The 27572-nt window shown below is 42.2% G+C and overlaps 2 protein-coding genes across 4 annotated transcripts in view; one reads left to right on the forward strand and one right to left on the reverse strand.

The window, feature by feature from the left end:
- spryd3 (SPRY domain containing 3) overlaps positions 1 to 27572 on the reverse strand; it is a 97246-nt gene that overhangs the window by 64430 nt on the left and 5244 nt on the right. For all 3 annotated transcript variants that reach the window (XM_031803922.1, XM_020459276.2, XM_020459275.2), the window contains exon 3: positions 18078 to 18153. In XM_031803922.1, coding sequence (XP_031659782.1) covers positions 18078 to 18153 — 76 coding nt within the window. The remainder of the gene's footprint in view (positions 1 to 18077; positions 18154 to 27572) is intronic.
- The window catches only part of igfbp6b (insulin-like growth factor binding protein 6b), a 90772-nt gene that overhangs the window by 50176 nt on the left and 13024 nt on the right, over positions 1 to 27572 (forward strand). The gene's annotated exons all lie outside the window — the stretch shown is intronic.

A 27572-nucleotide genomic window follows, 5' to 3' on the forward strand; every position in this document is an offset into this window, starting at 1 on the left:
AGTCTTAGAGACTTGAATTGACTAAGGGGTGTGAATACTTATGTAAATTAGATATTTATGTATTCCATTTTGAAAAACATGTTTTCACTTTTTCATTATGGGGTGTCGATTGGTGAGAACTTTAATCCATTTAGAATTTAGGCTGCAACAACAAAATGTGGAATAAGTCAAGGGGTATGAATACTTTCTTTTTTATTTTACAACCCTTTTCTCCCCAATTTCGTGGTATCCAATTGTTAGTAGTTTTACTATCTTGTCTCGTCGCTCCAACTCCCGTACAGGCTCGGGAGAGACGAAAGTCCAAATGAAGCACAAAATGAGTCTGACACTGAGCAGAAAAACTAAGAACTGTTAACAAAACTCAGCAAGATATTCCTTATGCGTTTTATAATTCTTTTTTTCCTGGGTAAAGAAAATGCTGAATTCTGTGTTAACGTGACCCCTGTGCCCAAACAGATCAAATATTTGACTTACACAAATATTTTCAAACCTTGCTTACATTTACATTTCTCTCTTATATGTGGGAATAGTTTGGGAAAGATTTCAAAAATAAAAATCTATTGGAACTGATTTGCTGGTGTTTTTACAATCTTATAACCAACAATTCTTATTTTTTTGTCAACAGACCCAGACTTAGTAATCTCAAGTGCACTCCACACTGCCCTCACCGAAACAAAACAAAAGGAATACCTGTGTAATCGACTACAGATCAGCGTTAAACACAATAGTCCCCTCCAGGCTCATCACCAAGCTTGGGACCTTGGGTCTGAACACCTCCCTATGCAACTGGTTTTCATAACAATCGGAAATCGATTGCAAAAAAATGTGACACCGATTTGGCCGATTTTTTTTTTTACACCTTTATTTAATTAGGCAAGTCAGTTAAGAACACATTCTTATTTTCAATGACGGCCTATGAACGCTGGGTTAACTGCCTCGTTCAGGGGCAGAACGAAAGATTTTCACCTGGTTAGCTCGGGGATTCAATCTTACAACCTTATGGTTTACTAGTCCAATGCTCTAACCACCTGCCTTACATTGCACTCCACGAGGAGCCTGCCTGTTACGTGAATGCAGTAAGAAGCCAAGGTAAGTTGCTAGCTAGCATTAAACTTATCTTATAAAAAACAATCAATCATAATCACTAGTTAACTACACATGGTTGATGATATTACTAGTTTATCTAGCGTGTCCTGCGTTGCATATAATCGATGCGGTGCGCATTCGCGAAAAAGGACTGTCGTTGCTCCAATGTGTACCTTAACCATAAACATCAATGCCTTTCTTAAAATCAAAACACATATATATTTTTAAACCTGCATATTTAGTTATTATTGCCTGCTAACATGAATTTATTTTAACTAGGGAAATTGTGTCACTTCTCTTGCAACAGAGTCAGGGTATATGCAGTAGTTTGGGCCGCCTGGCTCATTGCGAACAGTGTGAAGACTATTTCTTCCTAACAAAAACATCCAACTTCCCCAAACGGAGTATGATTTAACAAAAGCGCATTTGCGGAAAAAAACACAATCGTTGCACGACTGTACATAACCATAAACATCAATGCCTTTCTTAAAATCAACACACAGAAGTATATATTTTTAAACCTGCATATTTAGCAAAAATAAATCCAGGTTAGCAGGCAATATTAACCAGGTTAAATTGTGTCACTTCTCTTGCGTTCATTGCACGCAGAGTCAGGGAATATGCAACAGTTTGGGCCACCTGGCTCGTTGTGAACTAATTTGCCAGAATTTTACGTAATTATGACATAACATTGTACAACCTTCAATGTAACAGCAATATTTAGACTTAGGGATGCCACCCGTTAGATAAAATACGGAACGGTTCCGTATTTCACAGAAAGAATAAACGTTTTGTTTTCGAAATGATAGTTTCCGGATTCGACCATATTAATGATCAAAGGCTCGTATTTCTGTGTGTTATTATGTTATAATTAAGTATGATTTGATATTTGATAGAGCAGTCTGACTGAGCGATGCTAGGCAGCAGCTCTTCGCAATGCTTCAAGCATTGAGCTGTTTATGACTTCAAGCCTATCAATTCCCGAGATTAGGCTGGTGTAATCGATGTGAAATGGCGAGCTATTTAGCGGGGTGCACGCTAATAGCGTTTCAAACGCCACTCGCTCTGAGACTTGGAGTAGTTGTTCCCCTTGTGGAGCGATGGGTAATGATGCTTCGAGGGTGGCTGTTGTCGATGTGTTCCTAGTTCGAGTCCAGGTAGGGGCGAGGAGAGGGACGGAAGCTATACTGTTACACTGGCAATACTAAAGTGCCTATAAGAACATCCAATAGTCAAAGGTATATTAAATACAAATGATATAGGAGAGAAATAGTCCTATAATTCCTACAACCTAAAACTTCTTTCCTGGGAATATTGAAGACTCATGTTAAAAGAAACCACCAGCTTTCATATGTTCTCATGTTCTGAGCAAGGATTTTTTTTTTTTACATGGCACATATTGCACTTTTACTTTCTTCTCCAACACTTTGTTTTTGCATTATTTAAACCAAATTGACAGGTTTCATTATTTATTTGAGGCTAAATTGATTTTATTGATGTATGATATTAAGTTAAAATAAGTGTTCATTCAGTATTGTTGGAATTGTCATTATTACATATAATATATAGCTTTTTTTATTTATTTTTTTGGTCCTCCAATAATCGGTATCGGCATTGAAAAATCATAATCGGTCGACCTCTAATCTGCATTTATTTTATATATATATATATATTATTTTTTATTATTTTTTTGCACCGGCTCTATGCACATTTACATGACTCTACACACACACTCCATTTGCTCACACACACACACATACCGTATGACAGCTAGATGTTTTATTATCTCGCCGTCACACTGTGTTCTACCGTGTTTGATCTTGCCTAGCCATCTTGTTTAAAGGACCACAATGGAAATAAGTCCAATACTTTGTGTGTTATCCTCGATGATTTTGCATGTATAGCTATTGAGTTATGTATACTTGTTTTTTCAATGGTCAAATTAATAAAACACTCACTCAATAATCATATACGCTGCTGCTACTCTGTTTATCATACTGTATATCCTGATGCCTAGTCACCTTACCCCTACACATACAGTATCTACCCTGTCCACGGCAATATCTCTGCACATTGTAAATATGGTATTGGAATTGACCCTGTTTATAGCTTATTTACTTTCTCGTCTTATTCTTATATTTCTCGTTTTTGTTCTACTTTCCAAAGGCTGGGCCTAATTTAGTGCATAAGAGATCATACAAGAGGTTTTGTAGTGCATCCTATGTTGAAGATGTAAAGAGTATTTGCTGGTCTGTTGTGTGTAATGAGGAGCAACCAGACGCTGCACTTGATGCATTTATGAAATTGCTTATTCCAGCTACTAATAAGCACGCACACATTGACTAAAAACTGCTAAAACCCTGTGGATTGATGAGGAATTGAAAAGTGGTACGGTTGAGAGGGACGAGGCAAAAGGAATGGCAAATAAGGCTGGCTGCGCAGCTGGTCGTCAAACGTACTGTAAATTGAGAAAACGTGACTAAACTAAAGAGGGGGGGGGGGAACGTATTATGAAACACAGATAAATTATATAAAGAATAGGGCTGGGCATTGTACCATATTTGACTATATAGTGGTATTGATACATGGACTGGTTTGCGTTTTAACTACCATCTATAACGGTATTTAAATGCTTGGTTTGTTAAATGTGATACGCTGTGTGTAACATCCATTTTTATCATTTACTCCGTTACTTGAGTCATCTCACTCTTTTCACACAATCCTAGCCCTGCCCAGTCACCCAAGGAGCGCATTTGTTGTTGCACACCATGACAGTTGTGTTCAGTCAATGCAGCACAACAATGTTGATGACAACGATGCCGATTCCACTTTGCGTCTTAATATAAATCCACAAGCGTTCTATAATTTCACTATTAGTTTGGGTCTCTTGCATCTGTAAACATCTAGTTTTCTTAGTAAGCTGTGGCTACATCGTGTTACCCACTAACGCTAAATCATTAGCTAATAAATGTACTGAGTCAGAGCAAATGTAGATAGCTATACAGCCTGATACCAGTGATGGTGTAGGCCTAAATCAGCATGTTGTTTGTGCGACAGTATCTTCTAAACGAAAGAGGATTTGGTGAAGCATGAGTATGTTAGCTACATGAAGTAGCTAAAAGAAAACATTTCATGTAGCCAAAGATTATAGGGTCCCCTAGGAAAAACACTGACCAACACTTTGGTTCCTACCCTGTTACAATAACTCCTCCCTGGCATTTTAATTCGTTGTCACGTGAAACACTGTATTCAAAGTGCCTACTATTATGTATTATAGAATTCTAACTATAGAATTATAAATCATTCCATTTCCATGACAAGTTTTTAAAATCTAAATCACAAGTCAAATCACAATTGCAACATTTGGTTAAAAATAAGGCAAAGATATTTTGCCAATATCATGCAGCCCTACATGGCAGTGTGGAAACAATCTCAAATGAGTGTAGGAAATGCAGTAATTGATTAAAATGCTGAAAATAATTTTGGGTTGAAGTTTAACTGAACAGAATAAAGCAAATCAGAATGAAGAAAGACCCATTGGAATCAATTAGAATGTATGTGTTGCCACCCTAGTGTCACTCACTACTTATAAAGCAACATTTAATTTGCATTAATCTAAAACATAAAATACTGTCAAATTATATTTTGGCCATATCGCCAAGCCCTAATAAAGAATGATAGTAAAAAAGCAAACTCACTCCATCCTTCATTGAATCAGATGACTCATTCATCACAAATCCAACTGATATTGCCATCTACTTTCATTTGCAAGATTAGCAAACTTAGGCAATGCCAACAACAAACTCTGAACCTACACAGCCATTCATAACTCATCAAATTATGAAAGACAAGCATTGTAAAAAAAAAAAATCCATTAAGCGAGTGTGTAAGCATTGGAAAAATGATTGTTGTCTATCAACAATGACAAGCCACCTGGGGCTGGATGGAAATTTACTGAGGATGATAGCGGACTATATTGCCACTCCTATTTGCCATCTCTTTAATCTAAGCCTACAGAACAGTAAGTGCCCTCAGGCCTGGAAGGAAGCAAAAGTCATTCCACTACAGAAGAATAGCAAAGCAGGGAGGGGCACTCAACATGTACAGCAATTACACAAATGACTGATGATTGGCTGAAAGAAATGTATGAGAAGCTAGTAGGAGTTGTTTTTTCAGACTTCAGTGCAGCTTTTGACATTATTGATCATAATAGGCTGCTGGAAAAATGCTTTATTGTCGATTGAGAGTTCCCTATTTAACAGAACACAGAAGGTGTTCTTTAATGGAAGCTTCTTCAACATAATCCAGGTAGAGTCGGGCATTCCCCAGGGCAGTTGTCTAGGCCCCTTACTTTTTTCAATCTTTACTAATGACCTGCCACTGTTACTGAGTAAAGCCTGTGTGTCTATGTATTTATTTTTATTTATTTTATTTTACCTTTATTTAACCAGGTAGGCAAGTTGAGAACAAGTTCTCATTTACAATTGCGACCTGGCCAAGATAAAGCAAAGCAGTTCGACAGATAAAACGACACAGAGTTACACATGGAGTAAAAACAAACATACAGTCAATAATGCAGTATAAACAAGTCTATATACAATGTGAGCAAATGAGGTGAGAAGGGAGGTAAAGGCAAAAAAGGTCATGATGGCAAAGTAAATACAATATAGCAAGTAAAATACTGGAATGGTAGTTTTGCAATGGAAGAATGTGCAAAGTAGAAATAAAAAATAATGGGGTGCAAAGGAGCAAAATAAATAAATAAATTAAAATTAAATACAGTTGGGAAAGAGGTAGTTGTTTGGGCTAAATTATAGGTGGGCTATGTACAGGTGCAGTAATCTGTGAGCTGCTCTGACAGTTGGTGCTTAAAGCTAGTGAGGGAGATAAGTGTTTCCAGTTTCAGAGATTTTTGTAGTTCGTTCCAGTCATTGGCAGCAGAGAACTGGAAGGAGAGGCGGCCAAAGAAAGAATTGGTTTTGGGGGTGACTAGAGAGATATACCTGCTGGAGCGTGTGCTACAGGTGGGAGATGCTATGGTGACCAGCGAGCTGAGATAAGGGGGGACTTTACCTAGCAGGGTCTTGTAGATGACATGGAGCCAGTGGGTTTGGCGACGAGTATGAAGCGAGGGCCAGCCAACGAGAGCGTACAGGTCGCAATGGTGGGTAGTATATGGGGCTTTGGTGATAAAACGGATTACACTGTGATAGACTGCATCCAATTTGTTGAGTAGGGTATTGGAGGCTATTTTGTAAATGACATCGCCAAAGTCGAGGATTGGTAGGATGGTCAGTTTTACAAGGGTATGTTTGGCAGCATGAGTGAAGGATGCTTTGTTGCGAAATAGGAAGCCAATTCTAGATTTAACTTTGGATTGGAGATGTTTGATATGGGTCTGGAAGGAGAGTTTACAGTCTAACCAGACACCTAAGTATTTGTAGTTGTCCACGTATTCTAAGTCAGAGCCGTCCAGAGTAGTGATGTTGGACAGGCGGGTAGGTGCAGGTAGCGATCGGTTGAGCCAGGATTCAGACACAGCTAGAACATCCAGGTTGGCAGAGTGTGCTAAAGCAGTGAATAGAACAAACTTAGGGAGGAGGCTTCTAATGTTAACATGCATGAAACCAAGGCTATTACGGTTACAGAAGTCATCAAAAGAGAGCGCCTGGGGAATAGGAGTGGAGCTAGGCACTGCAGGGCCTGGATTCACCTCTACATCGCCAGAGGAACATAGGAGGAGTAGAATAAGGGTACGGCTAAAAGCTATGAGAATTGGTCGTCTAGAACGTCTGGAACATAGAGTAAAAGGAGGTTTCTGGGGGCGATAAAATAGCATCAAGGTATAATGTACAGACAAATGTATGGTAGGATGTGAATACAGTGGAGGTAAACCTAGGTATTGAGTGATGAAGAGAGAGATATTGTCTCTAGAAACATCGTTGAAACCAGGAGATGTCATTGCATGTGTGGGTGGTGGAACTAATAGGTTGGATAAGGTATAGTGAGCAGGACTAGAGGCTCTACAGTGAAATAAGCCAATAAACACTAACCAGAACAGAAATGGACAAGACATATTGACATTAAGGAGAGGCATGCTTAGTCGAGTGATCAAAAGGGTCCGGTGAGTGGAGAGGTTGGTTGGTGATTTAGACAGCTAGCCAGGGCATCGGTAGCAAGCTAGCATAGGATGGAGGTCTGTTGTTAGCCACCTCTTGCGTTCCGTCAGTAGATTAGTGGGGTTCCGTGTGGTAGAGGGGATTAATCCAAATCACACAACAACAACAAAAATAAAAACAATAGATATAGTTATAGAGGCCCAAGAAGAAAACATAATAATAATAATAAAAATAAAAAAAAAATTGTCCGATTGTCTATTCAGATAGCAGCCGGTAAGACAGCTAACGGTTAGCAGGCCACAGATGGGCGTTCAGGTAACGTCGCGACGGAGGAGCCAGCCGAATAACTCCTTCGGGTAGATAACGTCGGCAGTCCAGTTGTGAAGGCCCGGTGGGGCTCCGCGAAGGCAGTAAAACGGGTCCGGATAGGTGACTGCAGCCCAGGTGTGATTGATGGAACTCAGGAGTGATTGACGGAGCTTGCTAGCTCCGGAATAATTGATGTTTGCTCCGGAATCGACGAAGGCCGATAGTCACACGGATAGCAGCTAGCTAGCTGTGAGATCCGGGTATGAATGTCCAGAGAGCAGTCGAAATCCAGGGACATGGAGAGAAAAATTGGTCCGGTATGTTCCGTTCCGAGCCGCGCTGCGCCGTACAGAACTGGCGATAGATTTTCGAGCTAAAGGATAGCTGATGACCACAAACCGTGGTTAGCTGAATACTAACGATTTGCCAGTAAAGGAGCTAACTAGCTTCTGAACTAGCTTCTGGATTAGCTTCTGGCTAGTTTCAGGCTAGCTTCTTGGAGTTTCTGGCTAGCTTCTTGGAGGATTACAGATCTGAGGTAAATAATACTTTTTTATAAATATACATTGGTGAGGCGGGTTGCAGGAGAGTGTTTTGAAGATGAGTTGATGGAAAATAAAAATAAAGTGTATGTGAAAAAGTTGTAAATATATATATATATATATATACATACAGGACACGACAAGACGAGGACAAAAGACGTCTGAACTGCTATGCCACCTTGGTGTGAGTATGCTGATGACTAAACAGTATACACATCAGCTACCACAGCAAGTTAAATCACTGCAATACCTAAAGAACTGCAGTCTGTTTTAGAATGGGTGGAAAGTAATAAGATAGTACTAAATATTTCAAAAACGAAATACATTTTATTTGGGACAAACCATTCACTAAACATCAACTAAATCTTGAAATGAATGTGAAAATTGAGCATCTTAAGGAGACTAAACTGCTTTGAGTAACCCTGGATTGTAAACTGTCATGGTCAAAACATATTGATGCAACAGTAGCTAAGATGGGGAGAGGTCTGTCTGTAATAAAGCGCTTCTCTGCTTTCTTGACATTGCTCAGCAAAACAAGTCCTACACGCCCTAGTTTTGTTCACACCAGGACTACTCCCCAGTCAAATGGTCAAGTGCCACCAAGAGAGACATAGGCAAATTACAGTTTGCCCAGAACAGAGCAGCACAGCTGACTCTTAAATATACCCAGAGAGCTAACATCAATGACATACATGTCAATCTATCCTGGCTCAAAGTAGAGAAGAGATTGACTGCAACAATCCCTGTCTTTGTGAGGGGTTTTAACATGTTGAAAGCACCAAGCTGTCTGTTCAAACGACTAGCACAAAGCTCAGAGACCCATGCATACCCCACAAGACATGTCACCAGGGGTCTCTTGCCCCAGGACACTCCCCATATCCAGAAGAGACTCCGGGAAACACACACTACTGCACAGAGCCATGACTTCATGGAACTATATTCCACATCAAGTAACTCTTGCGAGCAGTAAAATCAAATCTAAAGAACAGAAAACTACACCTTATGGAATAACACAGACTGTAAAGAGACAGGCACACACACACCACACTAATATTGTTTTATGGCATTATTATTAGAGGTCGACCGATTATGATTTTTCAACGCCGATACAGATTATTGGAGGACCAAAAAAAAGACGATACCGATTGAATCGGCCAATTTTTATTTATTTATTTGTAAATGACAATTACAACAATACTGAATGAACACTTATTTTAACTTAATAAATAATGAAACATGTTCAATTTGGTTTAAATAATGCAAAAACAAAGTGTTGGAGAAGAAAGTAAAAGTGCAATATGTGCTATGTAAGAAAGCTAACGTTTCAGTTCCTTGCTCAGAACATGAGAACATATGAAAGTTGGTGGTTCCATTTAACATGAGTCTTCAATATTCCCAGGTAAGAAGTTTTAGGTTGTAGTTATTATAGGAATTATAGGACTATTTCCCTCTATACCATTTGTAATTCATGAACCTTTGACTATTGGATGTTCTTATAGGCACTTTAGTATTGCCAGTGTAACAGTATAGCTTCCGTCCCTCTCCTCGCTCCTACCTGGGCTCGAACCAGCAACACAACGACAACAGCCACCATCGAAGCAGCATTACCCATGCAGAGCAAGGGGAACAACTACTAGAAGGCTCAGAGTGAGTGACGTTTGAAATGCTATTAGCGCACGCTAACTAGCTAGCCATTTCACTTTGGTTACACCAGCCTCATCTTGGGAGTTGATAGGCTTGAAGTCATAAACAACGCAATGCTTGACGCACAACGAAGAGCTGCTGGCAAAACGCACGAAAGTGCTGTTTGAATTCATGTTTACGCGCCTGCTTCTGCCTACCACCACTCAGTCAGATACTTAGATACTTGTATGCTCAGTCAGATTATATGCAATGCAGGACACGCTAGATAATATCTAGTAATATCGTCAACCATGTGTAGTTAACTAGTGATTATGATTGATTGTTTTTTATAAGAGAAGTTTAATGCTAGCTAGCAACTTACCTTGGCTTACTGCATTCGCGTAACAGGCAGTCTCCTTGTGGAGTGCAACGAGAGAGAGGCAGATCGTTATTGCGTTGGACGAGTTAACTGTAAGGTTGCAAGATTGGATCCCCCGAGCTGACAAGGTGAAAATCTGTCGTTCTGCCCCTGAACAAGGAAGTTAACCCACCGTTCCTAGGCCGTCATTGAAAATAAGAACGTGTTCTTAACTGACTTGCCTAGTTAAATACAAAGTACAAACAAATAAATAAATACAATTTTAAAATTAATTTTACAAAAAAATACATAATTTTTTAAATTTTTATCGGCGCCCAAAAATACTGATTTCCGATTGTTATGAAAACTTGAAATCGGCCCTAATTAATCGGCCATCCCGATTAATCGGTCGACCTCTAGTTATTATACACTTTGTGTTGTAGAAAGGTTGTGGTGTAATGATGTTGTATGATGTATATTTTTTGTGGTTGGTATATTTTGTGTGTGATGTGCCTTAATGTGCTTGGAACCCAGGAAGAGTAGCCGCTGCTTTGGCAGAGGAACCAATGGGATAGTCCTAAAAGTGCAAATTCTGCCTATCCGGCAATTTAGCAAGCTCAATCACATTAAGTTTTTGAAAGAAAACACTATTTGAACCCAGATTCTGGGCTGGATCCCACATGATTATTCACAGTCTGAAACTGAACTCCTTGGGTTTCTGAGTGAAAGTCCAGGTCTCACTCACCTGTTCTCCTCCGCACTCATTCGAGGAAACTTTTTGATCAGTTCAGTTCAATCTCTAGGCTTTTACATTACTGGCTGTACTGCACTTGACACTTGACAGGTTCAAATACATTAGTAGAAGGTGGAAACAGTTGATAAAAAATAAAAAATAAATGTTTTATGGAATATCCACATAGGCGTAAAGGGGCCCATTTATCAGCAACCATCACTCCTGTGTTCCAATGGCAAGTGGTGTTTGCTAATCCAAGTTTATCATTTTAAAAGGCAAATTGATCATTAGAAAACCCTTTTGCAATTATGTTAGCACAGCTGAAAACTGTTGTTCTGATAAGAAGCAATAAAACTGACCTTTAGACTTGAGTATCTGGAGCATCAGCATTTGTGGGTTCGAATAGAGGCTCAAAATGGCCAGAAACAAAGGACTTTCTTCTGAAACTCGTCAGTCTATTCTTGTTCTGAGAAATGAAGGCTATTCCATGTGAAAAATTGCCAAGAAACTGAATATCTGGTACAACCTTGTGTACTACTCCCTTCACAGGACAGCAAAAACTGGCTCTAACCAGAATAGAAAGATGAGCGGGAGGGCCCGGTGCACAACTGAGCAAGAGGACAAGTATATTAGAGTGTCTAGTTTGAGAAAAAGACGACTCAGAAGTCCTCAACTGGCAGCTTCATTAAAAAGTACCTGCAAAACACCAGTCTGAACGTCAACAGTAAAGAGGCGACTTGCTTGCCTTTCTAGACAGAGTTGCAAAGAAAAATCCATATCTCGGACTGACCAATAAAAATAAATTATTAAGATGTGCAAAAGAACACAGACACTGGACAGAGTACTCTGCCTAGAAGGCCAGCATCCAGGAGTCGCCTCTTTCACAGCTTGTCTCCACGACTCCACAGCAAGTTGATAGTGGCTCTAGTTATCCAAATTTCCCAGATTTTTTTTCTTTCTTCAAATTCAAGCAAATAAGCGATCAAATCCATGAGCCTTGAGGTATAGATTAAGAATAAAGGGTTTATAAGTAGTTGATAATTGTTTAAATGCCAGGCCTACTTACTGTATAACCCCTTTACAAATCCTTTGTAACATGTTATGTAACATGTTACCATACTAAACTTAGGTTGTAAACTTAGCCTAATATGAGAATATTATAACAGTGCAGTGTAATTTTATGCAGACAACATGCTGACATGTTGTTGAAAGTGATGCTCCTCATGCTCCTGACCTACATGAGATGTGTATGTGCGCAAGCTAGAGGCCATTTTCCAAGCAAGATACCAGAGTTTCTCAGAACCGGATCCCTTTTTATCAAAGAAAAGGGTAACCAAAATCATTCTCAAATGCTAGTCACAGTTGGAGTCTGATGGCTATCTGCAAGTTAGATTAAATGAGTTTGACATTTACAGTTAGAAGTTGAGAAGTGATCTTTAAAGAACTCCACATCCATACTTTATGTGATCCGGTTCTCAATTCTCATTCGGCGTGACGCACATCCTGTGAAATTCCCCCAGATATTGAAAGTTTGGGGGCATTCTTTCCCATAAAGGTCATTTGCCTTTCAGAGTATGCGTCACTAGTATCCTCATGTTTCCTCATTATGCTTTCACAAGGAAATAATTTCACCTTCGTCAGACACTGCCCCTGTGCACTCAGATCTAGGCCTATCTGTCTTCTGTGAATCCAGCAGAAGAACATCTGGGATTTGTGGCATTCCACTTATTTCAACATTTTATTTGAATTCCATTTCAATCCATTCCAATTTCATCAGTCTATCTAAGCCCAGCTGCGTCTGTGAATCTTTCATTCAGACATTTATAAGCTTTTAAGTACCTTCTACTAATGTATTTGAACCTGTCAAGTGTCAAGTGCAGTACAGCCAGTAATGTAAAAGCCTAGAGATTGAACTGAACTGATCAAAAAGTTTCCTCGAATGAGTGCGGAGGAGAACAGGTGAGTGAGACCTGGACTTTCACTCAGAAACCCAAGGAGTTCAGTTTCAGACTGTGAATAATCATGTGGGATCCAGCCCAGAATCTGGGTTCAAATAGTGTTTTCTTTCAAAAACTTAATGTGATTGAGCTTGCTAAATTGCCGGATAGGCAGAATTTGCACTTTTAGGACTATCCCATTGGTTCCTCTGCCAAAGCAGCGGCTACTCTTCCTGGGTTCCAAGCACATTAAGGCACATCACACACAAAATATACCAACCACAAAAAATATACATCATACAACATCATTACACCACAACCTTTCTACAACACAAAGTGTATAATAACTAGAGGTCGACCGATTAATCGGGATGGCCGATTAATTAGGGCCGATTTCAAGTTTTCATAACAATCGGAAATCAGTATTTTTGGGCGCCGATAAAAATTTAAAAAATTATGTATTTTTTTGTAAAATTAATTTTAAAATTGTATTTATTTATTTGTTTGTACTTTGTATTTAACTAGGCAAGTCAGTTAAGAACACGTTCTTATTTTCAATGACGGCCTAGGAACGGTGGGTTAACTTCCTTGTTCAGGGGCAGAACGACAGATTTTCACCTTGTCAGCTCGGGGGATCCAATCTTGCAACCTTACAGTTAACTCGTCCAACGCAATAACGATCTGCCTCTCTCTCGTTGCACTCCACAAGGAGACTGCCTGTTACGCGAATGCAGTAAGCCAAGGTAAGTTGCTAGCTAGCATTAAACTTCTCTTATAAAAAACAATCAATCATAATCACTAGTTAACTACACATGGTTGACGATATTTCTAGATATTATCTAGCGTGTCCTGCATTGCATATAATCTGACTGAGCATACAAGTATCTAAGTATCTGACTGAGTGGTGGTAGGCAGAAGCAGGCGCGTAAACATGAATTCAAACAGCACTTTCGTGCGTTTTGCCAGCAGCTCTTCGTTGTGCGTCAAGCATTGCGTTGTTTATGACTTCAAGCCTATCAACTCCCAAGATGAGGCTGGTGTAACCAAAGTGAAATGGCTAGCTAGTTAGCGTGCGCTAATAGCATTTCAAACGTCACTCACTCTGAGCCTTCTAGTAGTTGTTCCCCTTGCTCTGCATGGGTAATGCTGCTTCGATGGTGGCTGTTATGTTTTCTTCTTGGGCCTCTATAACTATATATATTGTTTTTATTTTTGTTGTTGTGTGATTTGGATTAATCCCCTCTACCACACGGAACCCCACTAATCTACTGACGGAACGCAAGAGGTGGCTAACAACAGACCTCCATCCTATGCTAGCTTGCTACCGATGGCCTGGCTAGCTGTCTAAATCACCAACCAACCTCTCCACTCACTGGACCCTTTTGATCACTCGACTAAGCATGCCTCTCCTTAATGTCAATATGTCTTGTCCATTGCTGTTCTGGTTAGTGTTTATTGGCTTATTTCACTGTAGAGCCTCTAGTCCTGCTCACTATACCTTATCCAACCTATTAGTTCCACCACCCACACATGCAATGACATCTCCTGGTTTCAATGATGTTTCTAGAGACAATATCTCTCTCTTCATCACTCAATACCTAGGTTTACCTCCACTGTATTCACATCCTACAATACATTTGTCTGTACATTATACCTTGATGCTATTTTATCGCCCCCAGAAACCTCCTTTTACTCTATGTTCCAGACGTTCTAGACGACCAATTCTCATAGCTTTTAGCCGTACCCTTATTCTACTCCTCCTATGTTCCTCTGGCGATGTAGAGGTGAATCCAGGCCCTGCAGTGCCTAGCTCCACTCCTATTCCCCAGGCGCTCTCTTTTGATGACTTCTGTAACCGTAATAGCCTTGGTTTCATGCATGTTAACATTAGAAGCCTCCTCCCTAAGTTTGTTCTATTCACTGCTTTAGCACACTCTGCCAACCCGGATGTTCTAGCTGTGTCTGAATCCTGGCTTAGGAAGACCACCAAAAATTCAGACATTTTAATTCCAAACTACAACATTTTCAGACAAGATAGAACTGCCAAAGGGGGCGGTGTTGCAATCTACTGCAAAGATAGCCTGCGGAGTTCTGTCCTACTATCCAGGTCTGTACCCAAACAAATCCACCTCTCTAAAAACAAGTCTCTCACCGTTGCCGCCTGCTATAGACCACCCTCTGCCCCCAGCAGTGCTCTGGACACCATATGTGAACTGATTGCCCCCCATCTATCTTCAGAGTTCGTGCTGCTAGGCGACCTAAACTGGAACATGCTTAACACCCCAGCCATCCTACAATCTAAACTCGATGCCCTCAATTTCACACAAATTATCAATGAACCTACCAGGTACCTCCCCAAAGCCTTAAACACGGGCACCCTCATAGATATCATCCTAACCAACTTCCCCTCTAAATACACCTCTGCTGTCTTCAACCAAGATCTCAGCGATCACTGCCTCATTGCCTGCATCCGTAATGGGTCAGCGGTCAAACGACCTCCACTCAGCACTGTAAAACGCTCCCTGAAACACTTCTGCGAGCAGGCCTTTCTAATCGACCTGGCCAGGGTATCCTGGAAGGATATTGATCTCATCCCGTCAGTAGAGGATGCCTGGATATTTTTTCTAAATGCCTTCCTAACCATCTTAAATAAACATGCCCCATTCAAGAAATTTAGAACCAGGAACAGATATAGCCCTTGGTTCTCCCCAGACCTGACTGCCCTTAACCAACACAAAAACATCCTATGGCGTTCTGCATTAGCATCGAACAGCCCCCGTGATATGCAGCTGTTCAGGGAAGCTAGAAACCATTATACACAGGCAGTTAGAAAAGCCAAGGCTAGCTTTTTCAAGCAGAAATTTGCTTCCTGCAACACTAACTCAAAGAAGTTCTGGGACACTGTAAAGTCCATGGAGAATAAGAACACCTCCTCCCAGCTGCCCACTGCACTGAAGATAGGAAACACTGTCACCACTGATAAATCCACCATAATTGAGAATTTCAATAAGCATTTTTCTACGGCTGGCCATGCTTTCCACCTGGCTACTCCTACCCCGGACAACAGCACTGCACCCCCAACAGCAACTCGCCCAAGCCTTCCCCATTTCTCCTTCTCCCAAATCCATTTAGCTGATGTTCTGAAAGAGCTGCAAAATCTGGACCCCTACAAATCAGCCGGGCTAGACAATCTGGACCCTTTCTTTCTAAAATTATCTGCCGAAATTGTTGCCACCCCTATTACTAGCCTGTTCAACCTCTCTTTCGTGTCGTCTGAGATTCCCAAAGATTGGAAAGCAGCTGCGGTCATCCCCCTCTTCAAAGGGGGGGACACTCTTGACCCAAACTGCTACAGACCTATATCTATCCTACCGTGCCTTTCTACCATTTCGAATCTCACCATACCTTCTCTGCTATGCAATCTGGTTTCAGAGCTGGTCATGGGTGCACCTCAGCCACGCTCAAGGTCCTAAACGATATCTTAACCGCCATCGATAAGAAACATTACTGTGCAGCCGTATTCATTGATCTGGCCAAGGCTTTCGACTCTGTCAATCACCACATCCTCATCGGCAGACTCGACAGCCTTGGTTTCTCAAATGATTGCCTCGCCTGGTTCACCAACTACTTCTCTGATAGAGTTCAGTGTGTCAAATCGGAGGGTCTGCTGTCCGGACCTCTGGCAGTCTCTATGGGGGTGCCACAGGGTTCAATTCTTGGACAGACTCTCTTCTCTGTATACATCAATGAGGTCGCTCTTGCTGCTGGTGAGTCCCTGATCCACCTCTACGCAGACGACACCATTCTGTATACTTCCGGCCCTTCTTTGGAAACTGTGTTAACAACCCTCCAGGCAAGCTTCAATGCCATACAACTCTCCTTCCGTGGCCTCCAATTGCTCTTAAATACAAGTAAAACTAAATGCATGCTCTTCAACCGATCGCTACCTGCACCTACCAGCCTGTCCAACATCACTACTCTGGACGGCTCTGACTTAGAATACGTGGACAACTACAAATACTTAGGTGTCTGGTTAGACTGTAAACTCTCCTTCCAGACCCATATCAAACATCTCCAATCCAAAGTTAAATCTAGAATTGGCTTCCTATTTCGCAACAAAGCATCCTTCACTCATGCTGCCAAACATACCCTTGTAAAACTGACCATCCTACCAATCCTCGACTTTGGCGATGTCATTTACAAAATAGCCTCCAATACCCTACTCAACAAATTGGATGCAGTCTATCACAGTGCAATCCGTTTTATCACCAAAGCCCCATATACTACCCACCATTGCGACCTGTACGCTCTCGTTGGCTGGCCCTCGCTTCATACTCGTCGCCAAACCCACTGGCTCCATGTCATCTACAAGACCCTGCTAGGTAAAGTCCCCCCTTATCTCAGCTCGCTGGTCACCATAGCATCTCCCACCTGTAGCACACGCTCCAGCAGGTATATCTCTCTAGTCACCCCCAAAACCAATTCTTTCTTTGGCCGCCTCTCCTTCCAGTTCTCTGCTGCCAATGACTGGAACGAACTACAAAAATCTCTGAAACTGGAAACACTTATCTCCCTCACTAGCTTTAAGCACCAACTGTCAGAGCAGCTCACAGATTACTGCACCTGTACATAGCCCACCTATAATTTAGGCCAAACAACTACCTCTTTCCCAACTGTATTTAATTTTAATTTATTTATTTATTTTGCTCCTTTGCACCCCATTATTTTTATTTCTACTTTGCACATTCTTCCATTGCAAAACTACCATTCCAGTGTTTTACTTGCTATATTGTATTTACTTTGCCACCATGGCCTTTTTTGCCTTTACCTCCCTTCTCACCTCATTTGCTCACATTGTATATAGACTTGTTTATACTGTATGTTTGTTTTACTCCATGTGTAACTCTGTGTCCTTGTATCTGTCGAACTGCTTTGCTTTATCTTGGCCAGGTCGCAATTGTAAATGAGAACTTGTTCTCAACTTGCCTACCTGGTTAATTAATCTGATTTGAACCAATCAGCATTCAGGATTTTTTAAATTTGATTTAACTAGGCAAGTCAGTTAAGAACAAATTCTTATTTACAATGATGGCCTAGGAACAGTGGGTTAACTGCCTTGTTCAGGGGCAGAACGACAGATTTGTACCTTGTCAGCTTAGAGATTCGATCTAGCAACCTTTCGGTTACTGGCCTGGCCCAATGCTCTAACCACTAGGCTACCTGCTGCCCCTATTAGCATTAGACCCACCCATTGTACAATTGAAAATAATAACTGCTTAGAAGCGTGCAAGGCACACACATTTCAAAAGATAAGGCTATCATCATCTAAGGATACTAATCATTGGTGAAAATAAAGGTGTTAACACTTACCTCAAAGTAGCAGTTTCCCTTTGATAAGGGACGGGGAGCCACATAGCAGCCAACCTCATCAGAGTTCCCTTGATAGCTGAAGAGAAATAACAAGGAAACACTTCCACTCAGACATCTGCAAATTATAAGGTGAAGATCCTAGTTTGAGATAAGAGCCAGGGGCACTTTTGGGGGGGCATAAGCTGAATTGAGTTGTCGTATAATAATAGTCATAATTGTTTTAATATATTCAGTTTTAGGAGAAGGGAGATTCAATGTTATATTCAAGTAGAAACACTTAACCAAAAGCAGTTTTTCCATTTTCACATTATTTTACAAGCAGAACGGCGCGGTTGGGAGAAGCTTAATTTCCAACATTTCTAAACAATCAAAAACATTATTTTTTGAGACAGAGGTGTCACCAAAGCTGTGTTGTATTAAGTACTGTATGTCGTAGTTGTATTCATTAGGTACAGTGCCTTCGGAAACTATTCAGATCCCTTCCCTTTTTCCAGTTATGTTACAGCCTTACTCTAATTAACGTCTCATCTTTCAAAATACATAGTCCTCTTAAATTTATAGCATTTCCCTCAGATAACAAAACATTTTCAAAAGTTGCCCAATTAGCAGGAGTGATTGGGGCGACTTATTGTCGCACAAGGTGCTCAAATTCAGAACAGCTTTCAGTCAAAGCCCATATTGTCTGGAGACGCCGTGGAGAACGTTCTGCTGCCTCAAATCAAATCAAATTTTATTTGTCACATACACATGGTTAGCAGATGTTAATGCGAGTGTAGCGAAATGCTTGTGCTTCTAGTTCCGACAATGCAGTAATAACGAACAAGTAATCTAACTAACAATTCCAAAAAACTACTGTCTTATACACAGTGTAAGGGGATAAAGAATATGTACATAAGGATATATGAATGAGTGATGGTACAGAGCAGCATAGGCAAGATACAGTAGATGATATCGAGTACAGTATAACATATGAGATGAGTATGTAAACAAAGTGGCATAGTTAAAGTGGCTAGTGATACATGTATTACATAAGGATGCAGTCGATGATATAGAGTACAGTATATACGTATGCATATGAGATGAATAATGTAGGGTAAGTAACATTATATAAGGTAGCATTGTTTAAAGTGGCTAGTGATATATTTACATCATTTCCCATCAATTCCCATTATTAAAGTGGCTGGAGTTGAGTCAGTGTCATTAACAGTGTGTTGGCAGCAGCCACTCAATGTTAGTGGTGGCGGTTTAACAGTCTGATGGCCTTGAGATAGAAGCTGTTTTTCAGTCTCTCGGTCCCAGCTTTGATGCACCTGTACTGAGCTCGCCTTCTGGATGACAGTGGGGTGAACAGGCAGTGGCTCGGGTGGTTGATGTCCTTGATGATCTTTATGGCCTTCCTGTAGCATCGGGTGGTGTAGGTGTCCTGGAGGGCAGGTAGTTTGCCCCCGGTGATGCGTTGTGCAGACCTCACTACCCTCTGGAGAGCCTTACGGTTGAGGGCGGTGCAGTTGCCATACCAGGCGGTGATACAGCCCGCCAGGATGCTCTCGATTGTGCATCTGTAGAAGTTTGTGAGTGCTTTTGGTGACAAGCCGAATTTCTTCAGCCTCCTGAGGTTGAAGAGGCGCTGCTGCGCCTTCTTCACGATGCTGTCTGTGTGAGTGGATCAATTCAGTTTGTCTGTGATGTGTATGCCGAGGAACTTAAAACTTGCTACCCTCTCCACTACTGTTCCATCGATGTGGATAGGGGGGTGTTCCCTCTGCTGTTTCCTGAAGTCCACAATCATCTCCTTAGTTTTGTTGACGTTGAGTGTGAGGTTATTTTCCTGACACCACACTCAAGGGCCCTCACCTCCTCCCTGTAGGCCGTCTCGTCGTTGTTGGTAATCAAGCCTACCACTGTTGTGTCGTCCGCAAACTTGATGATCGAGTTGGAGGCGTGCGTGGCCACGCAGTCGTGGGTGAACAGGGAGTACAGGAGAGGGCTCAGAACGCACCCTTGTGGGGCCCCAGTGTTGAGGATCAGCGGGGAGGAGATGTTGTTGCTTACACTCACCACCTGGGGGCGGCCCGTCAGGAAGTCCAGTACCCAGTTGCACAGGGCGGGGTCGAGACCCAGGGTCTCGAGCTTGATGACGAGCTTGGAGGGTACTATGGTGTTGAATGCCGAGCTGTAGTCGATGAACAGCATTCTCACATAGGTATTCCTCTTGTCCAGATGGGTTAGGGCAGTGTGCAGTGTGGTTGAGATTGCATCGTCTGTGGACCTATTTGGGCGGTAAGCAAATTGGAGTGGGTCTAGGGTGTCAGGTAGGGTGGAGGTGATATGGTCCTTGACTAGTCTCTCAAAGCACTTCATGATGACGGATGTGAGTGCTACGGGGCGGTAGTCGTTTAGCTCAGTTACCTTAGCTTTCTTGGGAACAGGAACAATGGTGGCCCTCTTGAAGCATGAGGGAACAGCAGACTGGTATAGGGATTGATTGAATATGTCCGTAAACACACCGGCCAGCTGGTCTGCGCATGCTCTGAGGGCGCGGCTGGGGATGCCGTCTGGGCCTGCAGCCTTGCGAGGGTTAACACGTTTAAATGTCTTACTCACCTCGGCTGCAGTGAAGGAGAGACTGCATGTTTTCATTGCAGGCCGTGTCAGTGGCACTGTATTGTCCTCAAAGCGGGCAAAAAAGTTATTTAGTCTGCCTGGGAGCAAGACATCCTGGTCCGTGACTGGGCTGGATTTCTTCCTGTAGTCCGTGATTGACTGTAGACCCTGCCACATGCCTCTTGTGTCTGAGCCGTTGAATTGAGATTCTACTTTGTCTCTGTACTGGCGCTTAGCTTGTTTGATAGCCTTGCGGAGGGAATAGCTGCACTGTTTGTATTTGGTCATGTTACCAGACACCTTGCCCTGATTAAAAGCAGTGGTTCGCGCTTTCAGTTTCACACGAATGCTGCCATCAATCCACGGTTTCTGGTTAGGGAATGTTTTAATCGTTGCTATGGGAACGACATCTTCAACGCACGTTCTAATGAACTCGCACACCGAATCAGCGTATTCGTCAATGTTGTTATCTGACGCAATACGAAACATCTCCCAGTCCACGTGATGGAAGCAGTCTTGGAGTGTGGAGTCAGCTTGGTCGGACCAGCGTTGGACAGACCTCAGCGTGGGAGCCTCTTGTTTTAGTTTCTGTCTGTAGGCAGGGATCAACAAAATAGAGTCGTGGTCAGCTTTTCCGAAAGGGGGGCGGGGCAGGGCCTTATATGCGTCGCGGAAGTTAGAGTAACAATGATCCAAGGTCTTTCCACCCCTGGTTGCGCAATCGATATGCTGATCAAATTTAGGGAGTCTTGTTTTCAGATTAGCCTTGTTAAAATCCCCAGCTACAATGAATGCAGCCTCCGGATAAATCGTTTCCAGTTTGCAGAGAGTTAAATAAAGTTCGTTCAGAGCCATCGATGTGTCTGCTTGGGGGGGGGATATATACGGCTGTGATTATAATCGAAGAGAATTCTCTTGGTAGATAATGCGGTCTACATTTGATTGTGAGGAATTCTAAATCAGGTGAACAGAAGGATTGGAGTTCCTGTATGTTTCTTTCATCACACCATGTCACGTTGGCCATAAGGCATACGCCCCAACGCCCCTCTTCTTACCAGAAAGATGTTTGTTTCTGTCGGCGCGATGCGTGGAGAAACCCGTTGGCTGCACCGCCATGTTTCCGTGAAGCAGAGAACGTTACAGTCTCTGATGTCCCGCCTGCAACATCCTCCAGCATGACCGGTTTGGCAGTGGGTCAGTATTTCTTTGGGGGCCGCACAGCCCTCCATGTGCTCGCCAGAGGTAGCCTGACTGCCATTAGGTACCGAGATGAGATCCTCAGACCCCTTGCGAGACCATATGCTGATGCGGTTGGCCCTGGGTTCCTCCTAATGCAAGACAATGCTAGACAATGCTAGACCTGAATCCAATTGAGCACATCTGGGACATCATGTCTCGCTCCATCCACCACAGACTGTCCAGGAGTTGGCAGATGCTTTAGTCCAGGTCTGGGAGGAGATCCCTCAGGAGACCATCCGCCACCTTATCAGGAGCATGCCCAGGCGTTGTAGGGAGGCCATACAGGACGTGGAATCCGCACACACTACTGAGCCTCATTTTGGAGTAGGGATAGGGTCAAGGGAGCAAGTGGTGACCATTTTAAAGAGGATTGACTGCATAGTGGTTTATGTTGCTGAGGGGAGGGGCAGACTGCGTTGGGGGCTCAGGAGGTGGGGTGCAGGTCGTTTTGGAAGCCATAATGTTTGTTCTAATGTTGTCAACCTTACTCTGAGAAGCGATTGCACTGCTCAAATGAGCCTGCAGGAGGGCATGAGTTTGCAGGGTTGAGAAGGCGGTTGATGGTTGAGAACAGGGTTCTGGGGTTAGTTTTGTTCGTGTCAATCATGGTAGAAGGCAGCAGTAGAAGACTGATCCTGCTGCTTTTAGGGCAGCAGAGTAGCTTGTTTGGTGGTCTTTGTAGGCCAGTAATGGGACAGTGAGGCCATCCTTCCACTAGCGCTTCTCAAGCTTTCGGCCATGACTCTTTATTCCGCAAAGTAAAGTTCATCAGTGAACCAGGGTGAAGAGCATTGGACGGTTAATTTGCTTTTTTTCAGGAGCAAGGATGTTCAGGGTAGTACTTAAGAGTGCTGTTATACAGGTTGACCATGTCGCTGAGTGCCAGCTCACTGCAGTCAGACTCAAAGGTGGGATGGATGTGTTCCAGGAAGAGGGATTCGTTTTTTAAATGTAATGGTCCTCTTTGGGTGGTGGAGAGGAGTGGGTGCCATCAGAGATAATGTCACAGCCTTGTGGTCAGATACAGGGACATCTCCAGTAATAATGACGTCTAATGTGTGTCCACGGTTGTGGTTGGTAACATTAATATGTTGCACAAGGTTTAGACAGTCCAGCAAGTTGAGGAAATCAGCAGCAATACATCACTTTGGTGAGTCAATATAGATGTTAAAGTCACCCAAAATCACACTGGAGAAGGTGGGGCATGCAGAGGTTAATATTTCAGAAAACGTACACATAAATTAGGAGCTTGTCTAAAAAGCAAGGCACTCAAAAGATTGAAAATCAGCAGCAGTCAATAGGTTTCAAATAAAGCAGTCTCTGTATAAAACAGCATGGCCTCCATTACGTCCGATGGAGGCCTTGTGTGCCTTTTCAATGTATTTATATCCAGGCAGAGCTGCCTCATTTAGTTGGTAAAACTCCTCCTCTTGCTTCAGTGAAACAGGTCATGGAAAATTCATTGTCTAAGATGAACTCATACAAAAGAGAATTGTTTGTTAAAGACTAGACATAGTAGAGTGCAAAACGCTGGAAACCGTTTCATTACACGTTGGTTGATCAACTGCGCTCTGTGTGGACTGTATAGACTTGGAGTGGGTGACGTCATTTGCCTGAGGGTCAGCCTGCAGAAATAGCTGTCCATTACCAACCCAACTCCGGTGCTGTATTGCTCTCAATACGAATGTGCACTATATACTTTTGTTTCTTAATTAGTCTCCTACCACCTAGTCATCTCCATGTTTCCCATAAGAGCCTGTATTTAAAGAGGCTGTTCCCCTGTTTTAATCTGTGCAAAACTTCAGGAGGAATCCTTGTGTGTGTCATGAATGAAGGTTGCTGCCATTTCTGAATATTTTGGTCCAGTAGATGAGGATCTAGGAAGATCTAGCTAGGCTGGTATTTGAATCTAAACTATTTGCTAGTTGATTGAAAAGGTTGGAGAAGTAGCTAAATATGTTAACAAATATAACATTGATGATAAAAACACAGATACCTGTGTGCTATACTTGATAAGCTATCAAATAAACTAAAAGGTTGATAAAAACAATGTGCATAAAAAATAAAAAAAACTCTTTAAAACAAATAATTATGGATAATTTTGCAGGTATAGACTACCAAGGTGCCATGAAATCCCATATTTGTCATCTTGATTATCAGTGCCCAAATCTGCAATTTTCAACCCGTATACGGTTACAAGCGTAAAGGACTAATGAAAATAACTCCAAAATATATGTTTTATCATTTATTTCCCTGAGCCTCCTTTGGCCCTTGAAATGCTCAGTCTGATCGTATTGGCTGTAGGAAACTAATTTGAAGAGATTTATATACACAGGCCTGATTGGCTGATAGGATGTTCTAGAGCCCACCCTCTTACCCAGATGAACAGTTGGAAAGAAATGAAGGGGCTGCTTTTTCCACTTGGAACCGGTACGTTCGCTTGGACCTTATGGTTTCCTCTCGCATAAAGGGGGTGGAATTATGAGGGAATTAAGTCACGGTCAGAATACGGTGTGTATGTAGACACACCACCGACACACCTTGATTTATCTTCACCACCAAACGTATAGCAGATGAATAGCATGCTATCCTCATGCTTAAGTTCAAGGTCAGAATACGAGAAGAGAAAAGTGCATAGAAAGAGAATCACATTTCATTTACGCACGCTGAACTCGAGTCGGAATTGCCCCGTATAGCCTCTGTACCATCTTTTCATAGGGCAACCCTGTTTTTACTGAGTTGGCATACTGAGTTACAGAACTGTACCTTTTCAGTGTTTTGTGTCGCACAGCTTGGGGAGGAACCCGTTTTTCCGCCGAGACAGTATAATGATGCATTAGCCTAACACTTTGATGAACTGCATTATGGGCCAGGTGGTCCCAGCTCAGTTTGGGCTCTTGCTAACTCTGTTGCTGTCATCTTGTTTTGTTCAAATACCAGAGCATGACTACATCAATATTACTATGCTTGGGTCAGTAGGACGTTCATTGTTTTTGGGGTGGGTGAGTCAAATGTTCAGATCATGTGCTAGAAATTAGTTAGTGGTGTACCGAGTATCCCCTAAAATGTTTTCAATGATTTCAATCACTGTGTATCATAACAGACTTCATGACATGAATGAATATGAACAGAAGGGACACTGAAACTATGGTAACACTATACTTGACACCCAGTACGGTCATAACCATGTCATAACAGCTGACATAACCTGTCATAATATGGTAATAACACTATGACCCATATACATGGATCTTACCGACAGTGACAAGTCAAATTCAAGGACTTAAGTACTTTTTCCAGCACTAATATTTGCTGTATTCTATAACAATTTGAAGAGAAACAAGCTATTAATGTGTTTGATCAAATGAAAGATTCTCTAACTCATGGAACCCTATTTACATTTTAGGGGACCCCACATGGGTCCCAGACCCCAAGTTCGGGAACCACTGTACTATTAACCTTTCTCCCTGCTTGCTTCAGTTTCCACTCTCTGTGTATCTCCTTTATTGAAGCCAGAAGGCCAAACGGAACGCGAACAAGCGTGTACACGCTGGAATTAGAATGCACGGTAGTAAATTACAGAAAACAGACGTGCCGCGAGCGTCAACGTCATCAAAAGCGTCATGTTCTTCAAACTAGAAAGCAAGTCAACTTCTTTGCCTACCCAAAGCAATGCTCATTCGCGATTAATTTGATTTAGCCTTCACTCACCACTCTGTCTCGCTACTCACTGTAAAGAAAACGTATTTTGTTGTGATAACTTATAGTAGTCCATGTTTTGATTATAGCTAGCTTCATTTCTGTCGACTGCTCCTGTTGAGATCAGGCTCCGTTCAACGTTAGATTCTAACTTAATCCGTCTAACCAGCTAGCTACCTGGCTATCAGCCAGAGCCCTTGAGCTACCTATCTAGTTAACTGGACATCTGTCTGACTGAAATATCAGCGCCTATTTACCAGTTGTACACTAAGTCTTCGAAAAACAGTTGTTTTTTTTGGGGTGGCAAGAGTCAAGGGGTGTTAAAAAAAAAAATCACACTGTGAGCGGCGCTGGGCTGAGGTAGTTCGTTTCACCTCTCGGCCTATGTCGTGGGCAGAGTGGGGAGTGAATGTGCCGCTAACAAGGCAAAGGTGGAGGAGCAGGAGGATATAACGAGCATATATGACTCCACTTGTTCGCAAATGTAAGCGCAATTAGAACTCATCAAGAAGCCTTTGAGCATTGATCAACGCTGGGAACGCAATAATATGCGGGTAAACGATGAGTAAACGCTATTTCACAAATAAAAAGGTGCATGAACAGCGTTTACCCTCTACATCCCTGGATGGGTCTGGCAAAACCATTCATAAACATCAATATCCTACCAGGCAGGCTGGAATTTACATCTGCCCGGAATTTTAGCTATCGATGGGATGTTCGCCTAATCAGTCAGTTATGTACCTGCCTGGTTGAGTGGCAGTGTGGATGGAATGAGCAGGATTGCCTGGCAACCAGAGCGCATAACACGTGAGGAAATCAAATTCGGTAGTCTGCCTGGAAATTAATTTGCAAGACCAATATATTTTTCTAATCTTTCTAATAACATATTTGATCATTTATCTGTACTTTTTAAATACCATCTTGTCAAAACATCAGATTTTCAAGGTATTCCAGTACTTGGATTTCAGAGTGTCAAATTCAAGTTAAGCACCTTGCACCTGCATATATTTACACCTGTTGTGACATACATTGCATTATTTTAGGTGGCTGGTTATGACACCTATATAAGAGTGTCAACAACCACATTCATTAAAATTCTGTTTTTTTCCCTGCCAAGAAGATTCCTTTTGCTTCTTTTTTTCTTAATCATATTTTAAAAAACTTAAAGAAAATACACTTTATGACACTGTCATGAAGCATTATGACCATTCTGTGTCACTTCACTTGGACTAAGAAAATACACTAGGATCATCATAATTATATAAGCCAGATAGGCCTCACATATATCGGGGCGGCAGGGTAGCCTAGTGGCTAGAGTGTTGGACTAGTAACCGGAAGGTTGCAAGTTCAAACCCCCGAGCTGACAAGGTCGCAGGTTCTGCCCCTGAACAGGCAGTTAACCCACTAGGCCGTCATTGAAAATAAGAATTTGTTCTTAACTGATGCCCTTATATCAGTCATCAGTCAAAAAGAAGGTGTCTTGTCCCGCTCCTGAAACACACTAAGACAATCGTGAAGAGGACACGACAAAGGCTATTCCCCTCAGGAAACTGAAAAGATTTGGCATGGGTCCTCAGATCTTCAAAAGGTTCTACAGCTGCACCATCGAGAGCATCCTGACTGGTTGCATCACTGCCTGGTATGGCAACTGCTCGGCCTCCGACCGCAAGGCACTACAGCGGGGAGTGCGAACGGCCCAGTAAATCACCGGGGCCAAGCTTCCTGCCACCCAGGACCTATATACCAGGCAGTGTCAGAGGAAGGCCCGAAAAAATTGACAAAGACTCCAGCCACCCTAGTCATAGACTGTTCTCTCTGCTACGCGGTACCGGAGCACCAAGACTAGGAGGCTTCTAAACAGCTTCTACCGCCAAGCCATAAGACTCCTGAACATCTAGTCAAATGGCTCCCCAGACTATTTGCTCCCCCCCCCCCCCCACACACACCACTGCC

Source organism: Oncorhynchus kisutch, linkage group LG24, assembly GCF_002021735.2.
Source record: "Oncorhynchus kisutch isolate 150728-3 linkage group LG24, Okis_V2, whole genome shotgun sequence".
In the NCBI taxonomy this organism is placed as follows: Eukaryota; Metazoa; Chordata; class Actinopteri; order Salmoniformes; family Salmonidae; genus Oncorhynchus; species Oncorhynchus kisutch.